Source organism: Lepidochelys olivacea (assembly GCF_965140295.1).
Source record: "Lepidochelys olivacea isolate rLepOli2 genome assembly, chromosome: 3".
Lineage (NCBI taxonomy): Eukaryota > Metazoa > Chordata > Testudines > Cheloniidae > Lepidochelys > Lepidochelys olivacea.
Window position 1 is genome coordinate 42,602,826 of NC_140413.1, and position 17,790 is coordinate 42,620,615.

A 17,790-nucleotide genomic window follows, 5' to 3' on the forward strand; every position below is an offset into this window, starting at 1 on the left:
TTGTGATTTTTAAACTGAAGTGCTGGAATCAGCCACATTTCTATGGGGAAGAGTTAAGGAGTATTGTTCCCCAGCTGCCTCCTAGTGCTTCCCCTGCAGCCCTAAGAAAAAATCAAAGGAGGTCAGAGTGCTCTGAGCAGGTGCTGTCCTTTTGCTATTTAGCAGACCCCCATTGGTTGTCTAATGCACTATGGAGGATGTAGGAGCAAGTAACTCTGCCTACTCCATTACCTGCTTCAATACAGGTTGTGACAGCTCCAGGAAAAAATGGACAACGTCTTGACTAGCTCTGTGTCCGCCTTGGAGAGTGTTTAGCAATGGATTACACCTCTCACACAAACAGCTACAAAGGGCAGTCAGAATAGGAGGAAGAGAAGCTGAGAACTAACAACAGTTATAGTTCCCTGATATCTTGCCTCAGTCTAGGGGCTGTTCTATCTTGTGCCAGCTGGTGTACAGTCCCTAAAGGCCATCAAGTAGCTGAGGATAGTTGGATCACTGCACGCTCCAGTCACTCTCCATCCATGCCTTCAACATGTCACCTGCACCAGGTTTAGAGAGCAGAGAGACATAAGAACTCTATTTTAGAGCTAGGCCTTCTTGGGACTGCACTGCACTGGGGGAATTTCAAGCATGAGACTAGTTGGCTAGGTTCCATTCCCTTTCTGCTCTCTGTGCAGCACAAAGAAGTGTAACAGAACAGAGAATTTGTCCCACAGAATTGATAGTGGCCCCTCGACCTTTTTGAAATAACACGTTCATCTCTTAGGCTGAGAAGGTTGGAAACCACTGCAAAATTAGAACCTTGAATTGAATAGGATAGTGCACAGGATGCCAATAGAAACTGAGGAACATGGGCATTATATGCTCCCTTGTATGAAGCTCCCTCAGAACTGGGTGTCACATAAATCCAGCCACTCCATTCTACATGCAATCTCACTGGATAAATGTTTGCTTATTATAACCTGAGTCACATAAAATGACTGTCTTTAAAACAGTATTTTGTAAAATATCTATGCATGAATCCCTGAAGTTCAGCAAAACTCAATAATCTAAATGCTGTGAGTATTTTATTCTCAGTCAAGAATTTCACACAATGTAAAATCAAAGCAGCTCTAAGAGGAAGAGGTGCAGAAGTTATCTTAGAAGGCAGCCTCTGGGAAAAATCAATTTTACTGGAACTAAAGAACACAGGCGGCTGCTGCTGACTAGGTATGACAGTAATAAAAGCTCACCTTCAAACTGTGTTCCCCAAATACACTAAAATATATAATGTATTCCTTTTAACCCTTTCTAAAGTTTTGACAAACTTTTTCTGGTGTACTTTATTCTCTTCATGCACAGCCTTTAACACAGTATATGTTGCTACAATAAATTCCCCATCTGTAACACTTCTTGGAAACTGGTTTACTCAAACTAATGGAATATATTAAATACAGTTTTTCAACTCTATGTCTTTGGTTCAAATCTGGTGTAGGTTGGTATCAATCATAGTTAGTTTATTGCTTTGATGCTGTTTGGTGGCTCATGTGAAATGAACTGGTTTGTGCCTGTTATCCACATTACGTAAAACACTACTATTATTGATACATTTGCAGGCACTTTCATGAAAGAGGCTACTCAGCCACATTTCTATCATTAGCATTTAAGATACATAAGGTATGTTGTAATATTTCAGCCTCAGGCACTTTCACAGATATGTTATCAAGTTGTGGACATCTGAGTGAATTTGTATATTTAATGCATAGCGTCAATGGAAGCCTATTTCAACTCAACAGCTTGAAAAAGGAGAATAATTTAAAAAAAAAAAGCTTTTTGTCACTTTCTACCTCTGTAGAGCTCACTTAAGCAAAACAATTATTAGGTAACTTAACATACAATTTAAAAGTGATTAAAACTCAGAGAGTATTTAAAGAAAACGCACACTTGTACCATAGCATGGACTGGGTGACACACTGCTGTCAACGAATCTAAAACCCAAAACCTTTTTGCAGTAAAATATACTAATTTCGAAATTCATTGTCATTGCTATTTTATTTACCCTACAGTTAAAAATAAGAGACATTTATGGAGAATTGAAAAAAAAAGTGCTTCTCCTATTCAGAGTCTAGAAAACAGGTACATACACTGTTCCCAGGTTCTAGAATCTAAATTCACTGTCAACTGAGTATTTTGTAACATTTAGTACCAAAGATGGGCAATATTTTTAAAAATTGAAGTCTATGCACTAATATTTTTCCAGTATTTTTGCACATGAAAAAGACATTTAAAGCTCAAACTTAATTCATTGCTTAAATTTTAATTTATTGCTTTTAGTCAAGGTAGCACCAAGAGATCCCAATCAGAAGTAGGGTACCACTGTATAGGGCACTGTAGAAACATTTAAAGAGACAGTCTGACTTGAATAATGTACAACTTTGATTAAAACAAGTTGCAACAGGTAATTGTAACAAAAAATAGAGAAGGTGGAGAAGAGATCATTAACAACTAGGGGAACACATGGATAAGGTATGTTTATTATTTGTAGGCTTTAAGACATATGTCTTTAAAAGATACCTTGATTTTATGTTTGATGTATGAACCTCATCTTAAACCATAACAATTTTGTTGATATGAGTTCATGCATACTTACACAGGTGGTATAATAATTCATATAATCAAATTATGGGCTAGATCCTCAGATGCACAAAAGCTCTGCTTTTATCACAACTTGAGATGAATAAAGGTAGCTTCATGCCACCTTTCTATTCCTGTGATCCTGATGCTTGCTTGAGGGCAGTTTGGTCAGCAGCACAGGTTTGAGCAACCTCGGGGCTGCACTAAACTGTGCCTAGATACAGTGGTCCCTGAAAGATCATTTTGCAGCTGGGGATAGGGCAAGGAGATGGATGAAGAGCTGTGTATGATAGCTTGACAGCACCTGGAGATTCCCTTATGCTGAAGAAGTCTCTGCATACCTCATTAAATAACTTTAAGACTGCCTTGCACTACTGTTAACATTAATAGCATTTGTGTATCATTCTAACTCATCACATACTAAATAAAAATGTACTCCTCAATATCCAAAATGTGGGATCCTTGTACATTGGATCTAAATTTCACCACTGAATTTTTTTCTTAGCATACGCAAAAGAAATATGTTTGAAAAAATATATGCACACTTACGTTTACAGACAGGAGGCCTCTCTTTATTACTCCATAATCCATCTTCTTGACACACTGCTGTTGCTTGTTGACTAGATTCTAGCTTGAAGCCCTCGTTACATTCATATATCACTCTGCTGCCCAAAGTGAACTCATTACCTACAACTGAACCATTTCCTGGAGATTCTGGAATACCACACGACACAGCTGAGGGGGAAAAAAGATGGAAATTTAGTATATTAAGGTATTTTTGAAAGTCAAATGTACCCCCTATATACCAAAAAATTATACATGCATAATACAACATTCATCATCATTATTATGAATAACCACTGCAATTTCCTCCATATCTACAACTTTCTACCTAATCCAGGAATATTTTTTAAATGGATACATAAAATAAAGTATAGCCAAGGTAGGCCAACTTTCTTATAAATTAATCTATTATTTGTCCAATTCAGTCAATTCTGTAGTTACAGTAGATGATATCAAATGATCAGAACATTTATTGGCTCAGAATCATCCATCAAATACCTAAATTACCAGGGTAATGTCAAATAAAATATCAATGAAGGAGAAACCTCCCATATGAAATAGTCTACTAATGCAATGCTCCCACTTCCTCTGTAGTCTTTCCATTCTTCCATCATTCCAAATAAGGGTACATCTACACTTCAAGATGGAGCTGTAATTTCCAGCTGGAGTCATACCTGTGCTAACTCTGATCAAGCTAGCATGCTAAAAATAGACTGCAGCAGCAGCAGCACAAGCAGCAGGAGGAACTAACCTCCCCAAGTATATACCAAGCATCTTGGGTGGGTATGTATTCAGTGCAGCTAGTCCCTCCCATTGCTTGCACCTCCGCAGCTACGCTCTATTTTTAATGCGCTAGCTCAGTCGGAGCTAGTGCAGGTATGTCTCCTTAAGCTAGAAATTGTACCAACGCTGTGAAGTATAGACATACCCTACGATTGCTACCTCAGAAAAAGGGGTGAAATCCTGACACTATTGAACTGAATGGCAAAATTCCCATTGACTCCAACAGGGCAGGATTTCACCCAAGGTCTCTGGGACAGGGACACTTTCTTGGGATGCCCAGGACTGAGAGTCATCTTGTTACCCCTCCCCCAACCCAGTTCCAGCACAAGGCAGTCTTTCTTGTGGTAGCTGGATGTCAGCTCTGTGTCACTGCCAGCCCTACAGCCACTCAAGCATGCACCTTCGGGCTATGCCAGTCCCTCCTTTGCCTTGCAAGTTAACAACAGGTGCACCCAAGACTCTGAGCCACTCTGAAAACACTCCTTGTAGTGTCCAGCCCCTGTTACTGGACAATCACACTAATTACTGGGTTTTCTACTCCCAAGGGAATAGTATCCACATATGAGCTTGTTTGATTCAACTAAGTTTTAGCTCCAACATAACAATACAACACTTCAACCTATTTATAGTAAAAACAAACATTCATTTATTAACAAAAGGAATGATTTATGAGATAGTGAGCCCAGCATATGGTATCTAACAATACCTGCTAACACAGGATTTTAAGATAAGGTAAATTTCTGGAAATACCTATGCCAGGAGCCTTTATCAGTGATGCCTGAGTCAATATTGCCCTTCTGCAGTTATCAAAGACTGCCCAGACAACTAATCACTCCCAGTGATTTCAGCAAAGAGAATTGTAGAAGTACGAAGTTTTTTGTGGGGCTTTGTTTTAACATGGTTCACACTCCACAGGGACTAACTCCTGGGTGCTTGAATAACCTGATACACTGGGAAAGATTTTTCATTTGCCCTATGCTGGCATTTAAAATAAAACAAGTTATTTCTTATTTCTTCTTCAAGTTTTATTTCTTTAGAAAGATTTAGTCTTTTTTAAAACAGCAACTTAAAACATAGCACAATAGTTACACTGAACCCCTTTAATTAAGGATTACATAGGAAACCAAACCCGCATATGTACAGAATCACCTTCTTGCTCTGGTCTAGTCACTGATATAAAACTCTTTGAGAAATATAACATAGAAATGAAATGTAAGTTTAAGTGTTATACTTCTAAATATTAAACAGCACGGGATGAGCTTTGATGATAAACTAGGGTTGAAAAAGAAAAACTCTGCCCCATATTTATATCCTTAATTGTAGGAAGCAATGCAAGATTTTAACATAAAGAATTTTGCCACTGCTTGTCTTCTTCTTTGGACTGTGGACTTTTATTTAAATTTTATAAAATCAATATTTGCAAAAAGAATAAAAGGACAGTCTTTACCAGAAGACTACTGAACACAAGTGAAGAAACAAATAAAAAAATCAATTTAATTAATGGTATAATTTACCTGCTTCAGTGTAAATGATTAATTTCACAATGCATTGTTACAGTACAATAAACATAACTCTACAGAGTTCTTTTCACTATTTCAAAGCTGTCACGTTTGATGCATTTAAATTAAATACAACATAGTATTTGGAATTTGATTACAATGAGACAAACTAGGCAATATGAAATGATAGATGTGGTTCATGCTCTTGGTTAGTGTTTTTTATTGTGTTTGCTCCCATCTGGAATATGCCAAATTGCACATGCAAGTAGAACTGAAAGAATGTGACAAAATAAACTGCTTCCTTTAAAAAAAAAAAGTCAATGTGAATTTTACAAACAGCCTAACACTAAATTTTCCACCATTTGAAAAGAACTTGACAGCTGGGGAGCATTTGCTTATACATTTAAATTGGTGGAAAGTTGGAATCCCATCCTGTTTTTCTACCCCCTTAAAAACAACAAACTCTCCCCATTGGCAGTCACAATTACGGTGTATTTTCTTCTGTTGGTAGGAGGATTTTGGCAACATTTTCCTCCCTCTCCCATAAACCCTCTCTTTCAATTCTTTTCGGTCATGATAGAACAAACCTTGGCATGGCTCCTGAAGGGTTTCCTTGGGGATGCAACTGGGTTAATTCTAATTTCCTGGCAATTTTTTGTTTAACTTTTTTTTTCTTCTGGGAGTAAGATATCAATTTCTGATTTAAAACAGCACCCGGTTAATGGTCTAAAAGTAAAAACATCAGGGTTCAAATTTAAAAAAAAATATTACATGTAGGCCTAACTTTGTTCTTCCTTTAATCAGTGGAAATCTGGGTATAATCCTACTAAATTCAGAACTCTTTCTATGGAATGAAAGAGCAGAATATGTCCCTCTGTAACTTAAACAATAAATAAATGAATCTGCTGCAATCATTTTATCAGCAAAGGAATCTGAGGAAGTGAGCTGTAGCTCACGAAAGCTCATGCTCTAATAAATTGGTTAGTCTCTAAGGTGCCACAAGTACTCCTTTTCTTTTTGCGAATACAGACTAACACGGCTGTTACTCTGAAATTTATCAGCAAAATAGCTCTGTCAGCAGACACTGCTTACACTCTGGCTTGATGATAATATTGCAGGAGACTACTTAAAATCCAGGAATTCTAACATCCCCCTATTATTTGCATGACATACTGCAGAATAAAAGGTGTATAATATTCCATTTTACCTTTAAAGGACTTAAGCTGCACCAAACAGATCTATTTGTTATACTAGCCCCAGCATGTAGCACAGACTATTGCACCTGCTGCAGGCTGATCTCAATGTCTGCACCTGTTTCTCTCTTCTCACTCCCCTTTCACCATCTTCATTCCACCTAAACATCCACCTCAATCCCCTCTTGGTTTTCTTCTCCCACTCCTATAGGAGCACTGTTGCTTATCTGTATATTCCTTAGGTTGCTAAGCTACTGCTGCTACAGTAACTGCTAATTATAGCAGTACCTTCTGGTGCTACTTCAGTTACAGTCCATCTGTCTATTCGTTACTCATCTCTTTCTGCAAATAATACTATAGTGGAAAGTGGTATTCCTGCTGCTACTGTTTGTCTGATTATGCTAATAGCTTTTATACCAATAGCGCCCAAACAAAACATGTCAGCACTCGTTGCCTTGAAATAAGTAACACAACAGCAAATACACAGTGACTTTCTGGAGCAAGGTTTGATGAAGAGAGCTAACTAAAATGGCATTTGGCCATTTAACAGCGGAGAGTAGTCAATGCTGTTAAACACGTAAGTGCACTGAAGCTGTTCTCAGCTTCCCGTGTGCTTGGTAAAATGACTACGAACAGACTAAGAAAATTGCCCAATTCAATGAGTGGGTCCAGACATTACTCAGCTCAATGATTAGAAGAGACTTACAGCCTGTGCCACCAACATGTACTTTGTACTTCTGCATGAACACTTCCAGCTGGGTTATGAGCATTTAGAGAGTGAATAATGAATAGTTTTTTAACCTTAATTGTCTTCATTGTTCTTGCATGGCAGCAAGATATATTTCTTCTAAAGAGCCTATAATCAGCACAAGCTGAAAAGCCTGTTTACTGCCTAAAAAGTAGGATGCAACTTCAGTTGCTCATAATTGCCCCGTCCTCACTCCCCAAAAAATTCTTCTGCTTCTACAGTAAAGCTTTTCCTTTTCTTAAAAATAAATAAATAAATAAATAAAAATCTTTTAAGATTCCCGAATCTATTCACATATACTGAATACAAATGCAGATACCTCAAAGGTATATGCCATAAAAATTCTTATACATAAATAACACACACACACACACACACACACACACACACACAGTATTTTGATTGACATGTTACTTTGACAAATTCTTCCTGGGTGTAACTCCACATAATTTAATGAAGTTAAAGCAGATTAATTTGATCCATTACTGAATATTTATAAATACAGATCATATATCTTTTCACACTGTCAGCTTAGTTACTTCTGAAAAAGCTCACTAGTACTCTATTGTTGATTCTCACCCTATTTCTAACCAAACATTATTTTTAAAAAAGTTTACTTTGTTTTAAGTAAAAATCATTCTATCTGCATTACTTCAACCTCCTTTCTACCAGGGGACTGTCAGGTATTACCAGACTGTTAAGTGTGATAATTCAGTGATGCTGCTCAGTATTTCTTATCAAAAGAGTCCCTATCTTTATTAATGATCTGGAGGATGGCGTGGATTGCACCCTCAACAAGTTCATGGATGACACTAAGATGAGGGGAGAGGTAGATATGTTGGAGGGTAGGGATAGGGTCCAGAGTGACCTAGACAAATTGGAGGATTGGACCAAAAGAAATCTGATGATGTTCAACAAGGACAAGTGCAGAGTCCTGCACTTAGGACGGAAAAATCCCATGCACTGCTACAGGCTGGGGACCAACTGGCTAAGCGGCAGTTCTGCAGAAAAGGACATGTGAAAAGGATTACAGTGGAGGAGAAGCTGGATATGAGTCAGCAGTGTGCCCTTGTTGCCAAGAAGGCAAACGGAATATTGGGCTGTATTAGTAGGAGCGTTGCCAGCAGATCGAGGGAAGTGATTATTCCCCTCTATTCGGCACTGATGAGGCCACATCTAGATTTATTTTCCATTTTCTGAATAACAATATAGCATCCCAACCTTCAAGATTTTGTCCCCATTTAGACACATAGTAGGGTGACCATATTTCCCTGTGATGACTATGGTACACCTGGTAACATTACTTGTATACAAGCGAATTCAAAGGCAATCTATCAGAACTATGCAGTGCAAACACTCAAATGAACATCAAGTTGACTGAGCCCCTGTTAAAAAGAAATACTGCAGAGTTGGATTCTTTTTATTTACCTTCTTATCTTTAAGGCTTTAGGGATTACACAGGGAGGGGTGACACGCACCCCAACCCTCCCCCCCACCGCACACACTCAGGAGGAGAGGTGACACATGCACACTCCTCTCTCACACAAAGGGGGGTGATCGACCAACCTGACCCTCCCTGCCAGGTGCTCTCCAATCTCCCTGTCTGGCTGGGCCCCTGGGATGCACCCGCCTCTCCTGGTACCTGTCCTCCTGAGGCCACATGTCTTCCTGAGGCAAAATGAGTGTGTGGGGGGTTCACATACAGGGTCACGTGCCCCGCCTCCCCAGATTTCTGCCAGGGTTCACACCAGAATGTGGCCAGCAGCAGGCTTTTGGCATTATGTGGGAGGGAAGGGATAAGAGCTGCTTCCAGCTGCAAGGGAGGAGAGAAGGGGGAAAGAGATGACCTGGCCTGTGTCTTTGCAGAGCTCATCTCTTCTCCTCCCGCTCCCCTGTGGCTGGAAGCAGCTTGTCCCTTCCTGCCCGCACAGTGTCAAAAGGTAGCTAATATCTCCAGGCTGCTGCTGGCCACCAACAAAACCCAGCTGCCTCCTGTCCCCTGTCTACAGCGCGGGCGGGAAGGGGTTAAGCCCTAAAGATGCTTGTGCACCACCAGGGTCCAGGGAACCTGACTTCAGGGACTTCAGTGAACCCGGCCAGAGAGGTGGCTCAGCAGGGGAGGGTGCTTATAGGACAGAGCAGCCCCATGCTCCCTGGGGGTAGGACAAAGGGTGGTGGAGGGCCGGGTGAAGAGAGTGCTAAGTCCCTGCCCAAGGGGCTGCTGTGAAGCCTACAGGTTCAGGGCACAAACAGGCTGGAAATCGCTCCCCCCAGCCACACACATTGCAGAGCTTAGCTGATTGGTGTAGAGGCTTCCCCGTGTTAGCGCTGTGCAGGGTTTTGGCACATGTAGGGCTCAGCTACTCCTGGCCAGCACTCGGGACCGGAGGGTCTTGGGCTTTCCCAGGACTCTGGTCCAGCCAGAGGCAGTGGGGGAAGGAAGGATCCTGCTAGCCAGGCTCCTGGTGAGCTGAGCACTCTAAACAGGGGCTGGTTCTCTGCACAGTGCTGGGAGTGACATGCACCCCGCTTGGGGGGATATGGAGGAGCACCAGGGCTGGGTGGGGGGCGAAGGGGCAAAGCAGGGAGAGGACAGCAAGATGGGGACCACGTAAAGGGTGGATGGGTGGACAGCAGAGGCAACACATAATCGGCCGCTACCTGGTCCCTGCTGTGTACACCAGCCTCTGCAGCTTGCAGCGCACAGCCAGTGCTGGCCAGAAATGGGATGGGAGGTGGGGCCCTGCTGGCTGAAAGCAGGCTCGCAGCGGGGGCTGCAGCTTTGCCCCACCAAAAGCCTTGCACACCCACCCCATCATCAGTCACTGGACCCCCCACTCCCCGCTAATGAGTGGGCTGCTGGCGAGCAGGGATTCAACCAGCAGTAGGACCCACCAGTACTGATGGGGTCAGGGAGACAGAAAATATGGGACAATTTGCCCATTTTTAAGAAAAAGTCGGGACACCTGCAGGAGGGCTTAAATTGGGGACTGTCCCTTTAAAAACAGGACATCTGGTCACCCTACACATAAGTAACTTTATATACATGATTAAGCCCACTGAGTTCATGCATTAGTGGCATAAGTATTTGCAAGATTGTGCAAGACTGTGTTCTTATTTTGTAACAGATTTTTAGAGATAAACTATTGAAACATATATAACAGCAATACAATATCTTACCATGGCAGAGCGGGGCAGGAGAATCCCATTGATACAGGCCATTCTGACGATGTCTACAAGTTGCATTGCTATGACCAATCATTCTATATCCAGGCTTGCAGTAATAGTGCACTGTACTTCCAATTGAACCTGCTGTTCTATTTACAGTTCCACCATTCTTCGGGATATTGTTTAAGCTGCAATAGGGAGCTATATACCAAAAAAGATATAATTTTAAAAAGTTAGAAAACACATAAAAATAACAATTCATCTTGCAATATTTACAAATATCTTTGTGTAGTTTAAAAATCTATAGTATGTTTTGAATTACTATCAGAATTTTCATTTAGAATATATATATAATGTAGAAGTACCATGAGTTGGAGAAATATCATTTATATTCCACACATTCAGAACTCTTTTTATTGATAATACATTGTAAAAGCTATGAGAGTGAGCTTTGTTAACACACATAGTTGCCTCGGGACTTCACCTACCTCACATTTATTGAATAAACTCTCTCATAGACTTGATTCATTTATATCTAGGTCAATAGTTATATAATTCACGATGCACAAAGGCCAAATAATTTTACATCTAGGCTGAAATTTCAAATTTGACTCCACCCCTTCACTTCACTGGCTCACAATAACTTACATAAGATCTAGGATTTGTAGGTCTTTCAGGTTTAGACCTAATCTCTACCCTCCTATCATTTTAAGGAAGGACTCAGATCTCCCACCATGTTGTTTTTATCTTTTCCACCTTCCTACTTTGCATCCAGTTGAGGCCACCAACTACTCATCTGGCTGGCTTGGTGGCTATTCAGGATGGAATTAACTACATCTCCTGTTAAATACCACAGCAAGTTACAACTACAATCAATTAACTGTTTAAATAAATTTGTCTTCAGTTGAAACCTGCTACAGATGGTGATAGAGTTGTAGCCCGTTCTCTTCTGAGTATCAGCTAGTAGGCAGCCCAGGTGAGACACCAAGAGATGGACCAAATGAATACTAGTCAAGAAACATAGAAGCAGGAGCCAGATTTATGGCAAAATCACTCTCCTTGTGGGAGGAGAAATAACAAAATTTTCCAGGTAAAAGTTTTCTACACCCATTGCTGTACTGCATGGGCTGCAAGATCTCACAATTAGTACTGTTATTTTGAACACTATACTTCTGACTCACATTTGGCTCAAATACTGATTGAAGCTATATTCAGGGATATATATTAACTGCCTCCAATATTAATTTCTATGACTACATAGAAAGAATTCCAAAATTCAGTCCAGTGAACAGGCTGTTTGATGATAAGATCTGATCTGATTCAAGATGTATAGGATATTTTAGCATTGGAAAACGCTTGATACAAAACAAGTGGACAGGATAAAACCAAATCTTGCTCCCTTTCATTAGCTATTTCATAGACAATTACCTAGATTCCTGTGGTTTGGAATTCAGTTATAATTGGATTCCTAAACTCCCTTCACCCCTTTAAAAAACTCAGCACAGACCACATTTTTTTCAGTACAAAATATAACCTGGAACTTATTCCTATTGTATATCACAAAATTAATTGATACTGCAATCTGTGAAGAAATTAAAAATTTAAATGACAGGATATTAGATATGTTGTTGTGTGTATTGATTTATCATAGGCATTTACCTGCTACAGAATCAATTTATATGGTTGACACATTTTACAAACAGTGATACAACTGTGCTATCTATCTGCATTATTTTTTATGTTATTAATATTTGTGATACAATCTCCTCCGCCTTCGGTTTTCAATACCTAGATATGGGATTTTGTTTGTTTTTTGTTAGTTTTTTTAGTTGAGTGAATGGTTACTAGTCATCTTTAAAAGGGAAAGAGTCTTGCTCCTATCTTATATTATAGGTGTGCTGTCAGGTCCAAAACAAAGGAGCAAATACCAGGGAGAGATAAGAGCTATTTAAGGTAAAGGGCAATATCAGCACAAAAACAAATGGATATAAACTGGTGAATACATTTAGGCTGGAAATTAGGAAATTGCTGATTATCAGAGGAGTGTGATTTTGGAGTAGCCTTCCAATAGTAGTTGTGGGGACAAACAACTTTACCAGTTTTCAGATGGAGTTTACTGAATTTCTAAATGGGATTATATAATGGGATTATTTGAGACTGCATGGAATGAAACTCAGTGATCCAGGAAGTTCATTGAAGTCCTATATTCTGTTTTTTGTAAAAAGCAGACTTTTATAAAGCCTAAGACCAATTCACATTTTCCCCTGACTTTATTTTTAAATTCAGTGGATAATTTTTTTCTTCGTACAAGCATGACCTTTGAACCGTTTGCAACTTCAGACATTTCCATATTGCATTAGTGCTTGAGAACCTGAAAGTGAAATTGTCTAGAAACTGATGATAAATTAAAGCTGACAAGTATATTTTCATTGTCTAAACTGAGAGAATTGCAAAAGTAAACTGAATTAAAATATGAAGAGCCTATTTAGTAATATTTAAATAAATATTAATAACTTAGATTAGGAAACTATATGGTTTTTTTATCTGATGATGTCCCCATATCATTCACCTAGACTGAATGGATCATTTATTTAATTGAGAATTGGACAGCCTGGACCCTGGAGTATGTTTGTGCACCCCTATTTTCCATTTCATAACACAAAGCTTGTGATTTTATCAAAGGCAACTTGAAAAAACATTCACAACCTAGCACTAAAGACATAGAAAGCATCAACTTTCCTCACATCATACCTGGTAAAATGCAGTATTCTAGTATGCTGAGCCCTCACCACATCACTATATCCAAGAGGAATTTTTGCTGTTATCTAAGAAGCCCTTAGTATCACCCAAATTTAACTACAAATCTTTCCCACATCTGTTGTATTGATCTTAAAATATTTAGTAAATGATCTGTTCCTCCCACTCTCTGGGATGTTCCTCTGTTATTTAGAGATGGGCTGAATCAACAGGCCTTCAGTTTTATTTTGAACAACCAAGTCCCAGATCGGTAGTGGTTCATGTCTAGGTACTGTTTCTATACTAAACATCAGTGTTTCCTTGGGATGGGGAATTCTGGATAAATTTTGTCAATTTTGTCATACCACTTAGTGTTAGGATATAGATATTCAGGCCTGTCTGCAAAGGCCTGTACTTTAAGAATGTAGGTGTATTCTTATCACTTGGCTAGTTCCAGAGGTATAAAAGAAAGAATCAAAACCACTGTCTGCCAGTGTAAGGGCCTTCTCTTACTGTGACAGTTTGTGGCCCTGTGCTTAGGCTCAGGCCTTTGGCTAAGCAGCAGAGGCAGCCATAAGCTGGGAAGCGAACGGTCAAATCCTCACATTCCAAACTAGTCACATTGAAATAAGGTGCTATTGGGCTGTTAGGCACTATCAGGACAGGATTGTATTCCTATCACCTCCAGAGAAAGGGAAGTGCCTAGAAAATGTAAAAGGAAACTTAGTTTGATAGCATCCTGTCTGGCAAGAACTCACTTATCAATAGCTGGGATGTGAAATCCTCACTTCTGTGTTGTCTTGTCATTGTAGTTCCCACTTTGCTATTGTTTGTCTGTATAATCTCTGTCTGATTCTGTGATTGTTCCTGTCTGCTGTATAATTAATTTTGCTGGGTGTAAACTAATTAAGGTGGTGGGATATAATTGGTTACATAATCATGTTACAATATGTTAGGATTGGTGAGTTAAATTTCAGGAAAATGATTGGTTAAGGTATAGCTAAGCAGAACTCAAGTTTTACTATATAATCTGTAGTCAATGAGGAAGTGACTGGGTGTGGGTGGGGGTGGGCATGTGGGTGTGTGAGATGGGAACAGGGAATGGGGGTAAGAAAATTGGAATCATGTTTTGCTAAAGGGGGAAATGGGAATGGGAGTAAGGAAGTTGGAATCATGTTTGGCTAAGGGTAGGAATGGGAACAGGGACACAGGTGTAAGGCTCTGTGGTGTCAGAGCTGGGAAGGAGGATACTAAGGAAGGAAACTGGAATCATGCTTGCTGGAAGTTCACCCCAATAAACATTGAATTGTTTGCACCTCTGGACTTCGGGTATTGTTGCTCTCTGTTCATGCGAGAAGGACCAGGGAAGTAAGTGGGTGAAGGAATAAGCCCCCTAACACTTAGTATAGGAAATCCAACTGTTTTCATTTGGAAAGAGATTATTTTTTCTAGTAACTCTTTGACTAGATTATCCTTGTAGATTTGCAGTCCGGGGAATGTAATGTGCTCTTGGCACAAAAGTGGGAGGCTCCTTTCAAAGCAGTGGCCTTTGATGACACATGCGTACACCCTTGTATAATTAAATGCAAGGTTCAGCACAAGATTTCTAAGAAACTACAACCCTAATCCCAGCCCAGTAACTAGAATCCATATTAAAAACACTGAAGAAATGTGGATCAATACTGATATTCTGTTCAAAGAGTTAGTCACTAGTAAAGTAGCTTTTTTCCCGTCCTTTGAGTGCTGTCAGTATAGAGGGAATGCTTGGGAGACAAAGTAGTGGTAACAGCCCCTGAAGGAACGGAGTTGAATGCAAGTCAGTAAGCAAGGATAGCTCAGTAAAAGGTTCTGGTTTGAGCCAAACGGAATATCCTTGACAATCACACAGACATTTGCTTACATACCTCAATTAAATGCATGAAATTACAGAAATACCCTTGATTTTTTAAAAAGGGAATTGACATTTAAAGAGGGACAATAAATATTACTTTAATTTACTTTTCAACTAATTTAAGAAACAAAGGGATTATATTTCTGAAGCAAGATGGTTAAAACTAATGGCTTCTAGGGGTTCTAGGAAGCGGCATTTTGTTTTGAATATCTCAAGGGAAGTTGAGAATGACAGTTGAGGCTTAATTCCATTTTTGTTTCAGTCAAAAAAGAATTGCAAAGTGATCTTGACAGTTTTGCAGTTCAAAGAAGAAACTATTATGTATGTGCTTGGATTATTTGTTTTATTTTTTCTGCCTTGCAGGAGAATTTATAAGCATGTTCTTTTTCTCTACTTTTTAAAATGTGGTAATATAAAGAAAAACTATACTGGACTGGCCAAACTTACTGATCCTCCGAGCCACATATGACAATCTTCAGAAGTTCGAGAACTGGGGCATGCCTGCAAAGGCTCGGGGCTTCATCCTCACGGAAGGGGCCTGATGCGGCTCGGGGCTTCAGCACCAATCCTGCTGAATCCCCGAGATTCAGCAGGTACAAGCTGCAGGGCTGAAGCCCTGAGATCCCCCTCCCTGATGGGCTGAAGCCCCTACCCCATCATCCCACTTCAAGGCAGAGTTCCTGAGCTCCCTTCCCCAAGTCTGGTAGGTGGAGAATGAGGGGAGCTGTGGTGGGCTCCAACACTTTAACGGGAAAAGAGCCACATGTGGCTCATGAACAACAATTTGACTACCCCTAAACTGTAGAATATGTGTGAACCTTCTCAAACAGCAACCTTAATGGGGCATAAAATAGGTGAGAGGTAGGCATCCAAATTACACAAAATGAGAAAACCCACTGAAAACTTATTTTTTTTCCTGTTGTTGTTTTATTTATTACAGTAGCACCTAGGGACCTATCATAGACCAGATTCCAACTGTACTAACCTTTGTACAGACACATAACAAAAAAGATAATCTCTGCCCCAAGGAACTAAAAATCCAAGTATAAGACAAGAGATGAATGAAACAAACAGGAGGACACAAGTTAACTGTAAGACCATATTTGGCAGCATGAAATGCAGTGGTCACTGGTGGGGGAAGGCTGGGACTAGGCGATTGTGGGGAAGGAGAAGCAGGGACTGTTTGGGTGAGGTGGCTGGGACTGGGAGAAGAGGCTAGAATTGGTTGGGGTCATTTGTTAATTGCTGAGTGCTTTATTTTGCAACCTTAATAATATTGTTTTAACATAGTGAGGGACTGTATGTGAGCATGTGGGTGTGAGTGGGTAAAACATGCATTTATAATAGCCACTTATTAGCAACAGGCCCAGATTAGATCGACTTCAGAGTTTCTACAGAAGTGGCAGAGTCCCTGCTACTCAGACCACTTTAAGCCTCAGGTGGCACAAAATTAATTGGGAAAGATGTCACGGATAGCCAGTGTGTCAGAAACTGATCCTGCAGTCTTCACCCAGTCAAAAGCCCCTTTCAAGTTGACTGGAGTTTTGCCTGGGTCAGGAGTGTAGAATCACTACAGTATGCACAAAAGACATTTTAAGTAAACATCAAAATGAATATTTGTAAACTATTGGGCCTTCTTTGGAAAAAAGGACATAGAGTTGCCAACCCTCCTGGATTGTCCTGGAGTTTCCAAGAATCAAAGATTAATCTTTAATTAAAGATCATGTCATGTGATGAAACCTCCAGGAATACATCCAAACAACATTTGCAACCCTAGAAGGACAAGTAGGTCAACAGCTGTTCTTTCTTTCTTTCTTTCTTTCTTTCTTTCTTTCTTTCTTTCTTTCTTTCTTCTTCTTTTTTTTTTTTAATCTACATGTTGTAACATTAAAAAAGGAACATTTATTTTAAGCTTTTAGTAAAGCTTGCAAATGATACCATCTGGGGAAAGGGTGGAGGAGAGTTTATGGTGGTTTATGTCTGAATTCCTTCTGTGTTCACTTTATATAGTTTAGTAATCATTCAAAATGTGATCTTACTACTAAACACAATTCCCATTGGACTTCAGGGTGCTGAGTGTTTAACAGCTTGCAGGATCAGGCATTAACAGAGTTAGTAAAGAAGCAAGTATAAAGCAACAAAAGATGTCTAAAGGCTTCAGCGTGAGCTAGTGCCATAGGAAATGTCAATCTCAAAGCTCCAATCACTATCACCTGCACTCCATTTCTGTGTTTCAATGGGAATCAGTGGGATAGAATGCTCATAGTGTATTCCAACCTCATGCCTACAACTACAGAGATAAAATATTTTTATTCTCCAAAAAGACTTCTGTGACAGGAGTTGCACTGACTCTATGAGAGGATTAGCAGGTCTGAGTGCAGTGCTGTAGGTGTGCATTTGTCTAGGAACAACAAAGCTTCCACCCACATTAATGATAAAGTGTAAGCCAGGCAGTCCACTGACCTGAACTAGTATTGCATTATAGATTTAATTTGCTTTTCTCAGTGACATATCAGCAAAGATCTTTCAAGGCCTCCTAAGTATTAATGTTTTCTTCAAGGTAACACATTTGTACGTTTTCAGTTCACTTAT

General features: G+C 39.8%; 1 protein-coding gene across 1 annotated transcript in view; it reads right to left on the reverse strand.

Moving 5' to 3' along the window:
* Window positions 1-17,790, reverse strand: part of CSMD1 (CUB and Sushi multiple domains 1) — a 2,028,540-nt gene that overhangs the window by 149,910 nt on the left and 1,860,840 nt on the right. The window contains exons 49-50 of the mRNA XM_084623138.1: window positions 10,584-10,772; window positions 3,166-3,351 (exon numbers count right to left, since the gene is read on the reverse strand). Coding sequence (XP_084479264.1) covers window positions 3,166-3,351; window positions 10,584-10,772 — 375 coding nt within the window. The remainder of the gene's footprint in view (window positions 1-3,165; window positions 3,352-10,583; window positions 10,773-17,790) is intronic.